The 12,836-nt window shown below is 43.9% G+C and overlaps 1 protein-coding gene across 1 annotated transcript in view; it reads right to left on the bottom strand.

Annotated features, from left to right (window-relative positions):
• The window catches only part of LOC102976852 (calreticulin-like), a 33,896-nt gene extending 21,712 nt beyond the window's left edge, over window positions 1-12,184 (bottom strand). Inside the window, 2 exon segments of the mRNA XM_024119959.1 lie at window positions 338-439; window positions 11,950-12,184. Coding sequence (XP_023975727.1) covers window positions 338-439; window positions 11,950-12,184 — 337 coding nt within the window.
• Window positions 12,185-12,836: the final 652 nt, after the last annotated feature.

Below are 12,836 nucleotides of genomic sequence, written 5' to 3'. Positions count from 1 at the left end.
CACAGGCTCCGGACGCGCAGGCTCAGCGGCCATGGCTCACGGGCCCAGCCGCTCCGCGGCATGTGGGATCTTCCCGGACCGGGGCACGAACTCGTGTCCCCTGCATCGGCAGGCGGACTCTCAACCACTGCGCCACTAGGGAAGCCCAGGACTTACTTTTAAATACCTGTTACTCAACAAATACATTATTGTTTTTGTGGAGACTTCATTCTTCACATTCTACTACTTCTTTTTATTCTAAGAAAGAGAAGTGAACCGGTAATCACAAATAAAAACAGTTGTATAAAAGTCAGAACTTTCCCAGTAAATTAGTGTGTTCCTAAATTGTAGTAATTACCTTTACTCTCTTCTTTGTCTCTGTAAAATTTTCCTGCAGTGAGCTGAAATTTACCATAATCCAGCCTATGTCTAGATTCAACCCATCGTTTTTTCCATCTATCTATGGAGTTAAAGAAGAAAAAAAGCAACATATAAAAATGGTTTGTGTTTTTTTAAAGACAATGAAATACAGCCAAGGCTGATCAAGTCTTATGGGAACAGTAACAGGATATCAAAAGATAACTCCGAACTACTGTATAGCACAGGGAACTATACTCAATATTTTCCAATAACCTATAAAGGAAAAGAACTTGAAAAAATATATATGTAGGTACAACTGAATCATTATGCTGTACACCTGAGACTAACACATCATAAATCAACTATACTTCAATAAAATAAAATAAAAAGTAAAATAAAATAGATTACTCCAGTATTCCTGAAATCCCCCTCACTATCTGATGCCTGAACCCCACCATTTATGCACTACCATATGGTTAGTGTTCCATTAATGCTCTAACCCACCCTCCCCTATGAAAGTGAAATCCTGAAAACCAGTACAGGAATGTTTGTTTGAAAAGCATGGGACACTCTCATAAAAGTTGGTGGAAAATACCGTTGGGGGACTGAGCCCTTTTACATATTTATGTTTAGTAAAATAAAATAATAAAATTAGCTTACCAAGTAAAGAGATTAGCAATATCATTTTATACTTCTTGAATTAGTAATGATGATATTGAACAATCAATTTCCATTTACCCTTTTTTATGGCTTAAACTTTTTAGACTCTCCTCTGCAGTTTCAAGGAGAGGGTGATAAATTTGTTTTGCTTTGGCATAGATGGCATATAGACAAAGAGGCATTCTTTTTGGGACCTGGCACTCCATCCAAACATTCAGTGCCTTTCTGATTTTATGCCTCAGAGTTGCTGACTCCCACTTCCTGGACCCACCACAGTCCCAGAGTCATGGGGCAATTTGGCAGCTTGAGATGGAAGAGGCCTTGAGGGTAGCCTTTATTTCATCTCCTCCCTGCAGCTGAATTGCTCTTTCTCAAATCCGACTACCCGATATCTAGGGTTATTGCCTTAGCTCTGCCCATGAAAACCCCATATCAACATACCTCTAATAATGCCACCCTGAGCTGGCTCTGTTGACTCCTATTACTCAAGTCTAACAACCAACAACCTCCCTTCCTGAGGCCCAGGGGCTTGCTTTCTCTTGTCTTCCTCTGTCACTCCCAAGATCTTCGTGTTACACAGGCCAGAACGTCTCAGTGACGACCTCATCCATCACTCCTGAGGGAGGGGCCCCAGGAGGTTCTTCCTGCCTCAAGCTGCTGTGGCTTGAATGAAATGGATCCTGCTTCCCTGACCATAGTTGACACAATGAAGGATAAGAATTGATGTCAAAGTCAAAAGATTTGTTATTATGTGCTAGACCCTTGTGTGGCTCCCTGAAAATTTCCGCTCATTTACTCCCATGGATAATGCTTTAAGATAGATATTATTAGTTCCATTTTGCATCTAGTAAGTGGTGCACCTGAGATTTGAACTCAAATCTGTTTGATTTAAAATACTGCCTCTTCTCTGGAAGGGGAGGGGGATGCAGGGAAAAGTGTTATGAAGAGAAAAAGCTTGTGTAATCATAATAGCTACTGCTTAGCAACTACATGTCAGGCATTGTGCAGAGGGCCTTACATGCATTATCTCACTGTAGTCCAATAATAGCTCTGTGACAAATGTCCTATTTTTTCCCGCATTCAAAAGATGAGGAGAGTGGAACTCTGAAACTTGTCCAAGAACAAAGTTTGTAAGTTAAATGAGTAAGCAGGCTTGGACCCAGGCCTTTGCAACATCAAAATCTGTGCTCTTGATTCCTGTACTCTATGGCTTCCCATGAAGTCATGTGTGTGAAAAGTCCGTTATAACCTAAAGAGTGTACAGCAAATGTAAGAATCAACCATAGTACTTTACAGTTTGTAATTAATAAAGTTATTTGTGTATAGTTTGAGTAATGTCTGTCTTCCCCACCAGACTGAGAAGTTTCATAACTATTTTACTAACCCTTGTATCCCAGTTTCTAGCACAGAGTAAATCACCAAAAACATTTGCTGAATGACTGAATGGATGCACGGTCATGCCTTTTGCCTATGCCATAGATTCTCAGCCTTACAAACGGATTGACTCATTTATTAATCCACTTGACAAATGTTAATTGAGCCTGGCGTGCATGTTGAAACAGTTTACACCTTTCACCTTGAACTTTATGGTAGGAGAGGTTAGAACAGAACTCAGAACTTCTTATCACTAATCATTTTTTCTGTGTGAACAGTACTGATGCAAATCTAACTTGCCACAGTTTAAGATGTCCTCAAATAAGGAGCCTTTCTTGTTAGGAGAATAATGTCACCTGGTTAATAAATTTCCATTTTAATATCTTATACTTTTCCTCTTAACATCATAACATCTTAATATCATAAAAGGCTCAAGCCAGAATGACCCTTTGTGGTCATTAACCTGACCTCCTTGTATTGTGTATAGAGAAAATGAAGCCAAGAGAAGGAAGCGACTTGCTCATGGACACAGTTGCCAGTTACAGAGCTGAGACTAGAGCCCAGTTCTACTGTACTCTGGTCCTGGGCTCATTATTCCTTCATTCAACAAATATTTCTTGAGCATTCATTTTATGCCAGGCACCAGGGGCACAGACTTGAATCTGACAAGGTCCCTCCAGGGACCTAAGAGCTTCAGGGAGCTCAGAGTCTGAAAAGACAGACAAGTAAACAATTATAATACAGTGTGGTAAGGGGAGTGATAAAGGGACACACAGGGCAGTGAAATTCAGAAAAGCACTGACTGCCCTCCAGAGTCAGGGTAGATTTCAGAGAAGGCATGCCTGAAGAAGAACTGAAAAAGAAGAAAAGGTAGGAGTGGGTGTTCCAAACAGAATGTCTTGCATGTGGAAAGGCCCTGAGGCATGAAACAGGATGGTGTTTCAAGGGAAATGCAAGCAATACTGCCTGGTTTTGCAGGGCAGGGGGGCCAGATCAAGGAGAGCTCTTATTAATTGAGAGCAAGAGAGCAGTGTATTTACCAAGGTTGGATGCTACCATCTATTTTTCCTCGTTAAATCTTTCCTTCAAACTGTTCAAATATCTGTATATCCCCAGAGATCCATCCAACAAAAAATAACAGGTGTTTGGGTGCTCCCACATCCAGCCGATAAATGCACATAATCACAGCCACGTCTGTAAAGATGCAGAACCAAGGAGGCCAAATAACAATGATTCTTCTGTCAAATGAACTCATTTCCAAAATGCACCTCCCAGGATGCCTGGCTTGTGGTGTAGTTCAAATCAGAAGACTGGGCTAGGGCCTCATCTCTTCCACTAGCTTCAGCAGGATCTTTAGCCTGTCTGAGACTCAGTTTATTCATCTATAGAAGGGTTTTACCTACCTCATCGTTTCTGGAAGAATTTAATGAAACAGCATGCAACACAGTGTCAGGCACATCGTAAGGGCTCAATAAGTACTACTTGAAGCCGAATCTGTATATGTGTATATGTATACAAAGATACATAATATCAAAGGTAAAGAGAGAAACATTTGTAGCCTTGAAGGTAAAAGTTGTGCCTTCCCCAGCACCTAGTCCTGAGCCTGGAACGGAATAGGTCCTTTAGAAAATGCTTGCATAATTAGATAAAAATACATATTTGCCGCATTTATTCAACATCATCAGATTATATTTTGCAAAAGAGAATTTTCTAGATAAACTAAAGCTTACCTCTTCAGGTTCCAACATTTTGTCTATGATTTTCAATGGAAAAGTTTTGTAGACATTATAGAAGACCCTGACCCATTATGTAGAGAATCCTAAACAAAATTTTAAGTTTCTTGAAGACTCAGGCTCTGTACTAGGCTGTAATGTACAGCAGAAGTGTGAGTTTGTTTTGAAATTTTTCTGTCTCCGCTGTTTCTGTTCAGCTGTGAGCACTCACTTGTCCCTGAGGTCAGTGTGTTTGCCTCTAGCAATCTACCCAGCTCTTGTGAAACCGGTGGACCTACGTCCCACTTACCTGCCTGCCAACTTACCTGTTCACTTCCTTTCCTTTCTTTCTGTCTACCAGTCTAACTGCATGTCTGCCACATAGACCATAGTCACTCAGATATTTATCAACTAGTAAAAAGCCTTGTGGGGTAGTGAATAGCACTGGATAAGAATCTTGGGTCAATCACTTTTCTGAATCTGTGTTCTCATCTGTAAATAAGGATTATATTTAAACTCTTTAAGGAAAGGAACACTGTGCACATAGTAGGTACTCAATAAAAGGTTGTTGAATGATAGATTGGCATGGGGACCAAATTAATTAAGCTATAGTAATAATTATTATTAATTAATATCAGCATGATGATTAATAATAACTATTAAAAAAATTTTTTTGCTGTCACTGAATGGGCATTGTAGTGGGTCCTCCGTTCATTTTGTAAGCTGTCATTTCTAATCAACTATACCCTAAGAAGCAGATAGCCAAGTTTGCTAAGAAAGTGAACATTAAACAAGAGCCCATATGTTTGAACTATGATAGAATTTAAGTCCTTCACTTAAATTTTTGCAGAGAACCTATACTGTGCCAGTGTGAGTGCTAGATGCCAGGGTACAAACAAGACATAATCCCTCAAAGAGCTCAGGGTCTAAACAGAGAGACAGACAAATAAATCATCTGCTTTTCTTATTTTATTTTTCTTGGATTTTCAAAGTAAATAATTTATTGTAGAAGATGTCGAAAGACCAGAGGAAGCAAATATGCAGTAAAAATATCCATAATCTACCTTCCAAGATGACCATTGTCAACATTTTGCTATATTTCCCTCCAGCCATTTTTTTTTCTTTTCTGTTTGTTAACAATGGCTCCTGCTCTCACCTCCACATCCCTGCAGCCTCTGGAGAGATCCTTGCCATCAGTTTGTACTTGAGGCCTGGAAAGGCCAGCTGGATCCGGCCTCTTGGGTTTGGGCATCTGTCCAGGGTGATTCTTCCTCAGGCCCAGCATGTCCAAGTATCCACAATCCACAGATGGTCCCAATAGCTTATCAGTCATAAGCCTGAGCAGCAGGCTGTTCTCAGCAAGTCTGAGCCAGCTGGGCACAGAGGTCCTTTGTCTCAGAATGTCTCTTCAGCCAAGTCTTCATGGTCAAGTCTGAGAACTGACAACTGACAGAATTAACCTTCACACACACGCATGCGCGCACGCGCGCGCACGCACACACACACACACACATATATACATATACACCCCTTGTGACTTCTGCATCATTCAGTCCCTCATCTGAATTCTGGTTTCTTTCTGTCTGATTTTGTACTTTGACAATGGCCTTTGCTGTCACCATTAGCTCTCCCCCTCACACCTGTTTATGTCACTAATTCAATGATGCTCCAATTCAATCAATCACAATCCCTTCATATTTTAATGTGCCCTTTTTTTATGAGAAGTCTGAGATTCCAAAAGCTCATGCTTTCCCTGAGGCCACTGGTATGATTACCTGCTGGCCACCTGACACTTGGCAGCTTGCATAAGTGGCCAGTGAATCCTTTATGGAGGTAAGAGACCTGGGTTCAACAAACACCTCGGCCACTGACTCACTGTGTGACTTTGGGAAAACCACCTCTCCTCTCTAGGTCTCAGTTTTCCCATTTGTACAATGAGAGGGTTGAATTCTAAAAACCCTCTAGTTGCCAAGTTGCAATGTGGCCTGGAATAGTCTGAGAAAACAGCAGAAAGAAAGGAGCCTGACTCAAGCTCTGCCACAAACCCATAAATGGTCCTGCCATGTCATATCCTCTCTCTGGACCTCAGTTTTCCCATCTGTAAATGGGGAGAAGGAGGCCATTTGGGGCTAGATGAGCATTCAGAGCCCTTTCAGTTCTGACATTCAAAGAATCTAAGCTTTACCTTTCTTGGAGTTGCTAGGCACTACTTAAAATGTGAGCTAGAAGGCCTTCAAGTACCAGATTCATGGGAGGCAGTGGGGTGGGGAGCAGGTGTAATGTGAGAAAAATCAGTTTTGATATCACACAGTCCTGGGTTCAAATCCTGACTTTGCCATTTAATAGCTGTGTGACCTCAGACAAATTATGCAGTGTTTCTGAGCTTCAGTTATATTGTCTGTAGACTGGAAAAATAATTACTTTACAGAGTGGAGGTGAGAACTGGAGTGTGTAAAGCATCATGCCTAGTGAGTAAAACTATGCTTAATAAAGGTTACCTAAGGCATCAGATACAGTTCAGCTATAAAAACTAGAGTTCAAAAGGAGGAAATTCAGTTCCAGAAAGAAATAGAAAGACAGAACAGTTCTCTTCATTTTTAATAGCTTTTAATTAAAAGAGTAACACAAGTTCATTGTAGAAAATAAAGTAAAAAAAAAGTCATCTGAAATTCCATTATTTACCATTTACATTTTGGTATATCTTCATCTATTCCTTTCCTCTATGCACAAATATATCTTACATAGTGACAATATATGCCTTATATGTAATTTTGTACCTTTTACAACTAAGCTTAGATCATAAACACTTCCCCATGACATTAAGAACTTTCCAAACATTATATGGCTGTATCATACTTCACTTCATTGGGCCCCTACTGATGGATATTTAGGTTTGTCTCTGAATGTTTCCAATTATTAATAACGCACCCCATCTCCAGTGACCTTCCATCCATTCCAGTTTAGCCATCTGCCCCTACATTCACACCCTGGACCTTATTGTGACCAGAAACTGCTCCACCTCTGAAATCTCAAACCCAAACTCCCCCCTCCATGATTGTGGCTTTCTATCCTCCAACTCTCACGCTCTGTTACTCAAAGTACATCTGTTCTTTGATCCCCTCCTTTTTTTTCCAGTCAACTGTCTCCTTCCTATCTAATTCTCACAGTCCTTCCTTCTTCCCTGCCTCCCTCCCTCCTTCTTTCCACAAAATTTTATGAGCATTTTCTATGAGCCGGGCACTGTACCAAGTGCAGGGGTTGTAAAGTTGACAGAGATGTGGATCCATCACGTTGCTCACTCCTCTCGACCATTTGCCTTTCTGCTCACTCCTCCCCTGCCCATTTGCCTTTCTGCAAAAGCCCCACTGTGTCATCCAAACCTTCCACCTTCACTTTCCCTTTGCATCCCAAATTACTTACTTGAGCCCTACATGACTTCCTCTCTTAGCCGGGATTCTCCAAAACATAGCCCACGGCTGTCCTGTTCATTTCCCAGGTCCTCTTCCATCCTTCAACCTACTGTAGGCAGCCTTCCACCCCCACCACTCCTCTGAGTCATGAAATGGTCTCTTAACTGCAAAATGCAATGAATGCTTTCCAGTTTGCCTATTTGGCCTCCAAACCACTTTTGACACTAGCTGTGTAAACTTGGGAGGGTCACTCAACCTCTTTGAACCTCAGTTTCCTCAACAGTGAAAGAGAGATATCATCTTTCTGACAGAACTGTTGAGAGATTCAATAAAATAGGGTATAAAGAAAAAATCCACTGGTACACAATAAGCATTCAAAAGTTAAGTTCTGACTCACTGCATTTGGTTTCCTGGGTCCCTGACAACCAGGAAGTGTTTGCCTTGGCTAGTATGAGCATTCTGATCTCTTGAAAGGGTCATTTCCCAGTGCAATTCATTCATTCATTCAAAAATAATTGAGCATCTGCTATGTACTTGTTCTGCGGGCTACAGATACAGCAATGAACACAACAGAGAAGCACTGTGTTCTCAGGAAGTGAATCTAATGGCGAGGAGAAAAAGAAAGACAATGAATAAACATGTAAACAAGAAATTCATCGAACAGTGAAAAGTATTCTGAAAAATTAAGCATGCAAAGTTTCATGAGGGAACTTTCAGGGCTGATGGAAGTGTTCTATATATTACTTGTGGTGGTGTTCACACAGGTTTTTATATTTTTCAAAATTCAGTGAATGATACACTTCAAATGGGTGCATTTTATGTATATAAATTATATCTCAAAAAGGTTGATTTAAAAAAATTAAATCATACAAAAGGATAGATATGTATATGGGGGGGGATACTTTTTGATAGAGTGAACAAGAAAAGCCCCTCCGACATTTAAGGAGGCATTTAAGCAGAAACTTGAATGATGAGAAGGAGTAAACCATGTGAAGATCTAAGAGAATATTCCAGGCAGAAATCACAGCAAGTGCAAAGGCCTTGAGATGGGACTGAGCCTGGAGTGTCTGAGAAACAGCAAGAAAGCCAGTGTGGCTAGAATGTAATGAAGAAGCGGGAGATAAGATTGGAGAGACAGGCAGGGATCAGATCACGGAGGTTCTTGTAGGTCATGGTGAGAAGCCTGGATGTTATTTTAAATCTAATAGGAAGACAGTGGTGGTTTTTTTTCTTGTTCGCATCTCACTGGCCCAGCTCAGTTCTTTTTTTTTTTGTGGTACGCGGGCCTCTCACTGCTGTGGCCTCTCCCGCTGCGGAGCACAGGCTCCGGACGCGCAGGCTCAGCGGCCATGGCTCACGGGCCCAGCCGCTCCGTGGCATGTGGGATCTTCCCGGACCGGGGCACGAACCCGCGTCCCCCGCATCGGCAGGCGGACTCTCAACCACTGCGCCACCAGGGAAGCCCCAGACAGTGGTGGTTTTTAAGTTCCAGAATGCTACAATCTGATTTATATTTCAAAAGGAGCATTCTGAAATTTAGATGAGAAGAGATTATGGAGAAGCAAGAACAGAAGCAGAGAAGACACTCGAATTCCTGCAATAGACCAGATGAGTGGTGATAATAGCTTGGACTAGCATGGGCAGCAATATGAGAGGTAAAAAAAAAATACCATATTCAGAATATAATTTGAGGGTAGAGTCAACTGGACTTGTTGCTATATTCGATGAGGGGAAAACAAATAAAAAAGGAATCAAAGATGACTCTTAAGACTTTTGACCTAAACGACCAGGTGAATGGTTGGGTCACTTACTAAGATGGAGGAAACCAGGGGAAGAGCAAGTCTGGAGGAGAACACAAGAGTTTGATTTAGACATGTTAAGTCTGAGATGCTCATGAATTTATGCACATCTGGTTTGTATACCAGCCTCATATGAGTTTGGAAGAACAAGCCAGCATCTAAATCTTCCCAGGTCTGAGTACCCTAACAGTATTTGGTTTCTGGGTCTTCTACTCTGAGGATAAGCTTCAGAACCCTGGTGACCCCACAACCCAACCCTCCGCAGTCATGAGTAGCATCAGCCCCTCAGCACATCTCTCTGATCTCTCTCCTTTCAGCATTATAATTACATTTTGGGTTGATTCCTTTAAAGTAGGCACTGAACATCAAAAATTAACGTCTCTAAGTCCTACTGTAGGAAGATTGCTTGGAACATCATTTTTCTTCATGGGATGTGATTTTTGGATGTGTGTGTGTGTGTGTGTGTGTGTGTGAAAGTTCAGTTCAACCATTCAATTATCCTTTTTTAAAAAAATAAATTTATTTATTTTTGGCTGCGTTGGGTCTTTGTTGCTGTGTGCGGGCTCTCTCTAGTTGCGGTGAGCAGGGGCTACTCTTCGTTGTGGTGCACGGGCTTCTCATTACAGTGACTTCTCTTGCTGTGGAGCACGGGCTCTAGGTGAGTGGGCTTCAGTAGTTGTGGCACGTGGGCTCAGTAGTTGTGGCTCAAGGGCTCTAGATCTCAGGCTCAGTAGTTGTGGCGCACGGGCTTAGTTGCTCCACGGCATGTGGGATCTTCCCGGCCCAGGGATCGAACCCGTGTCCCCTGCATTGGCAGGTGGATTCTTAACCACTGTGCCCCCAGGGAAGCCCCAACCATTCACTAATCCTTTACTGGGCACCTGTCTAAGCCAGATACTGACTTTGACACTGACTTTGACACTGAGGAGAATCGGGTAAATGACAACCATAGTGTAAGTAGGGCTGACACAAAGGAAGCATAGAAGTTGAGGGATCTAGCGGAGGCCTAGGCAAGGCTTCCCGTAGGAGGTGATATCAGGCAGAGCAGACTTTTCTGCACATAAGGTGCTGGATTTTGTTCATGATCAACTGTCTTGGGGTTTGGGACTTAGAGGCCCTTTTATTTGATTCCAAGGAGTATTTCAGAAATATTTGTCAATAACACCCTTGGGAATTTCACTCGGCAAGGAGGGGTTCGGTCCTTGGGGCAGTGACTGCAGATCTGTGCATGTTCTCTGCCTTCTGATAGGAAGAATTGTGTTGTGGGTAAAGCCACCCAAGGCAGGCGGGGGTGGACGGGTGGGGCAGGAGCTAACGGTCAGAAGCTTAGCCTCACAGTGTTCACTGCAGAGGATAGCTGAGGTCAGTCAGGAAATGGGGGACCAGCAACCTACCCTTGGAAGAGGCTTGTGCCTTATCAAAAGGTTCTGCCACAGCCAGTCAGTGAAGCTGAGGGCTTCCTGCATCCCACCCTTCAGCCAAATCCTAAACATCTCTCCTGTCTGCCCCTTCCCCTATCTCCCCACATACCCCCTACCAACCCCCTCCCCAAAGCCTCTCCACTTTTCACCAAGAAAATTACCGTAGCCTCCCAGATGGTTCCTTTATTTGCTTGTTTTGGGGGTGTTTTTGTCTCCAGTCTCAACTTTGGTCAGTTTCACAGTACACTCTCCACATTTTTGTTGATATGTTCTTTCTAATACCCAGGCCAGATCTTGTTTCTCCCCAGCTTGCCATCTTCACTAGCTCTCACTGCTTTCAGCGAAAGGCCAGGCTCCTTGGCCCCCTTGATCCAGCCCCTGCCTGTTCTCCAGCCTCCCCTCAACCACCCTCCCCTTCACAATTTCCAGTTTCCTGAAGATGCCACTGCTGACTGCGTCATAACTGGGAACCTTTGTACATGCTGTTCTTCTTGCCTGGAACACCCTTCTCTCCATCCCTGCCCCTCAGATCAACTCTTACTCATCCTTCAAAACCCTGCTTGGGTTTCACCTTCTCCCTGACACTTTCCTGTCTGGTCCCCTTGCCTGGGCTTATTCATTCCTTCCTCGGCACCATCCCTGCAGCTTGTTCTCAACAAAATGTTACTTGTATTGCATATTAGGGAATTGAATCTCAGAAAGGGGAAAGGGCTTATGCAGACTTTCACAGTGGAATATAGACTCAAATCCAAACAATCCTGATTCCTAGGCAAGTGCCCTATCCACTGCACTCTCAAAGAACTAATCACATATTACACACACACACACACACACACACACACACACACACACACGAAGAGTATTTTGTGGGCTGAAACAGTACCATTGAACATCTGTCCTTAGGTAAATAAGCCCTAATTCTCTGACATTCCTGAGTCATTCCAGGGAGGAGGCTGGGCAATGAGATCTCCTAGATCCTCTGAGCTCTGATATTTTATCAGAACACAAAATTTTACTATCACAATTAGCACTCATATTTTCCCTCCAGAGTTCACTTCTGTTTTTTGGATGAAGGGAAGGGAACAAGCATTTATTGCATACCTACTATATACGAGGGGAGATGCTTTACATACCTTATCTCACTGAATTCTCATAACAATTTTTGCAAGATGCCTTTTGCTGTCTTCGTTTCATAGGCAAGGAAATTAAAATGTAGACAGGGTAAACTACTAACCCAGGGTCACACAGCCAGAAAGGAAGGAGCAGAGATTTGAACTGTAGACGGCTGGGGCAGGTGGTTGAGGAGGAGCAGGTGGGGTCCGGTCTACCTTCGCCCCCCCATCCCCTCCCGCTCCGCCGAGCCCCTCACCCCCATCTTGGAACTCCTCGCGCAGGTAGACCCGGCGCTGCGCCCGCGCCCCCAGCAAGCAGGTGGCCAGCAGCAGTGGCAGCAGCGCCAGCCCCTTCATCTCGCGGAGCTCCGGGTCTCCACGCCCAGCCTCAGAGAGCCGCTAGCCTAGCCAGGTGCTCCGCTCTGCCGCCGCCTCTGCCCGGGCCCCGGGGCGATGGCTGAGTTCACCTGCACCCCGCACCTGACTGTCTCTCATTTGCGGCCTTGGGGGTAATAATGACCGCAGCCAATGATTGGGGACCACGCGCTGAGAGTGCTGGAGGATGGATGTGGGGGGAAGCGACCAAGTGTTGAGGGAGCTACAGGGTCCCTAGGGAGAGGGGGCGTGGCAGGGCCAGCTCAGGCTGGCCTCTGGGGTCCCGCGAGCCTGCTCATTGTTGCTGCAACCTGTTTGGAAGCGCCGTCACATGCTTCCTTCCATCATCCCTCCGTCCCTCCATCCTTCCATCCCTGTATCCTTCCTTCCGTCTACCCATCCACCCACAGGGCCTATGCAGGACAATAACAGTGTGATGTCTGTCTAACAGAAACACCCAGGGCCTGAGGGGGCCCAGAAGAGGCCTTGAATCAGCATGAGGTCTCAAGGAAGACTTCCTGAAGTGGGTGACAACGAAGGTTAGCCAGGCAGGAAGAAATGGCGAGAGAGGAGCAAAAGGAATACTATGTGCGAAGGCCCAGAGGAGGGAAAGACTTGTAACTTAATATCACTT

The sequence above is a fragment of the Physeter macrocephalus genome, chromosome 4, assembly GCF_002837175.3.
Source record: "Physeter macrocephalus isolate SW-GA chromosome 4, ASM283717v5, whole genome shotgun sequence".
Classification (NCBI taxonomy): Eukaryota; Metazoa; Chordata; class Mammalia; order Artiodactyla; family Physeteridae; genus Physeter; species Physeter macrocephalus.
The sequence above is the reverse complement of the archived record's forward strand: the minus strand, read 5'-3'. Positions and strand labels throughout refer to the sequence as shown.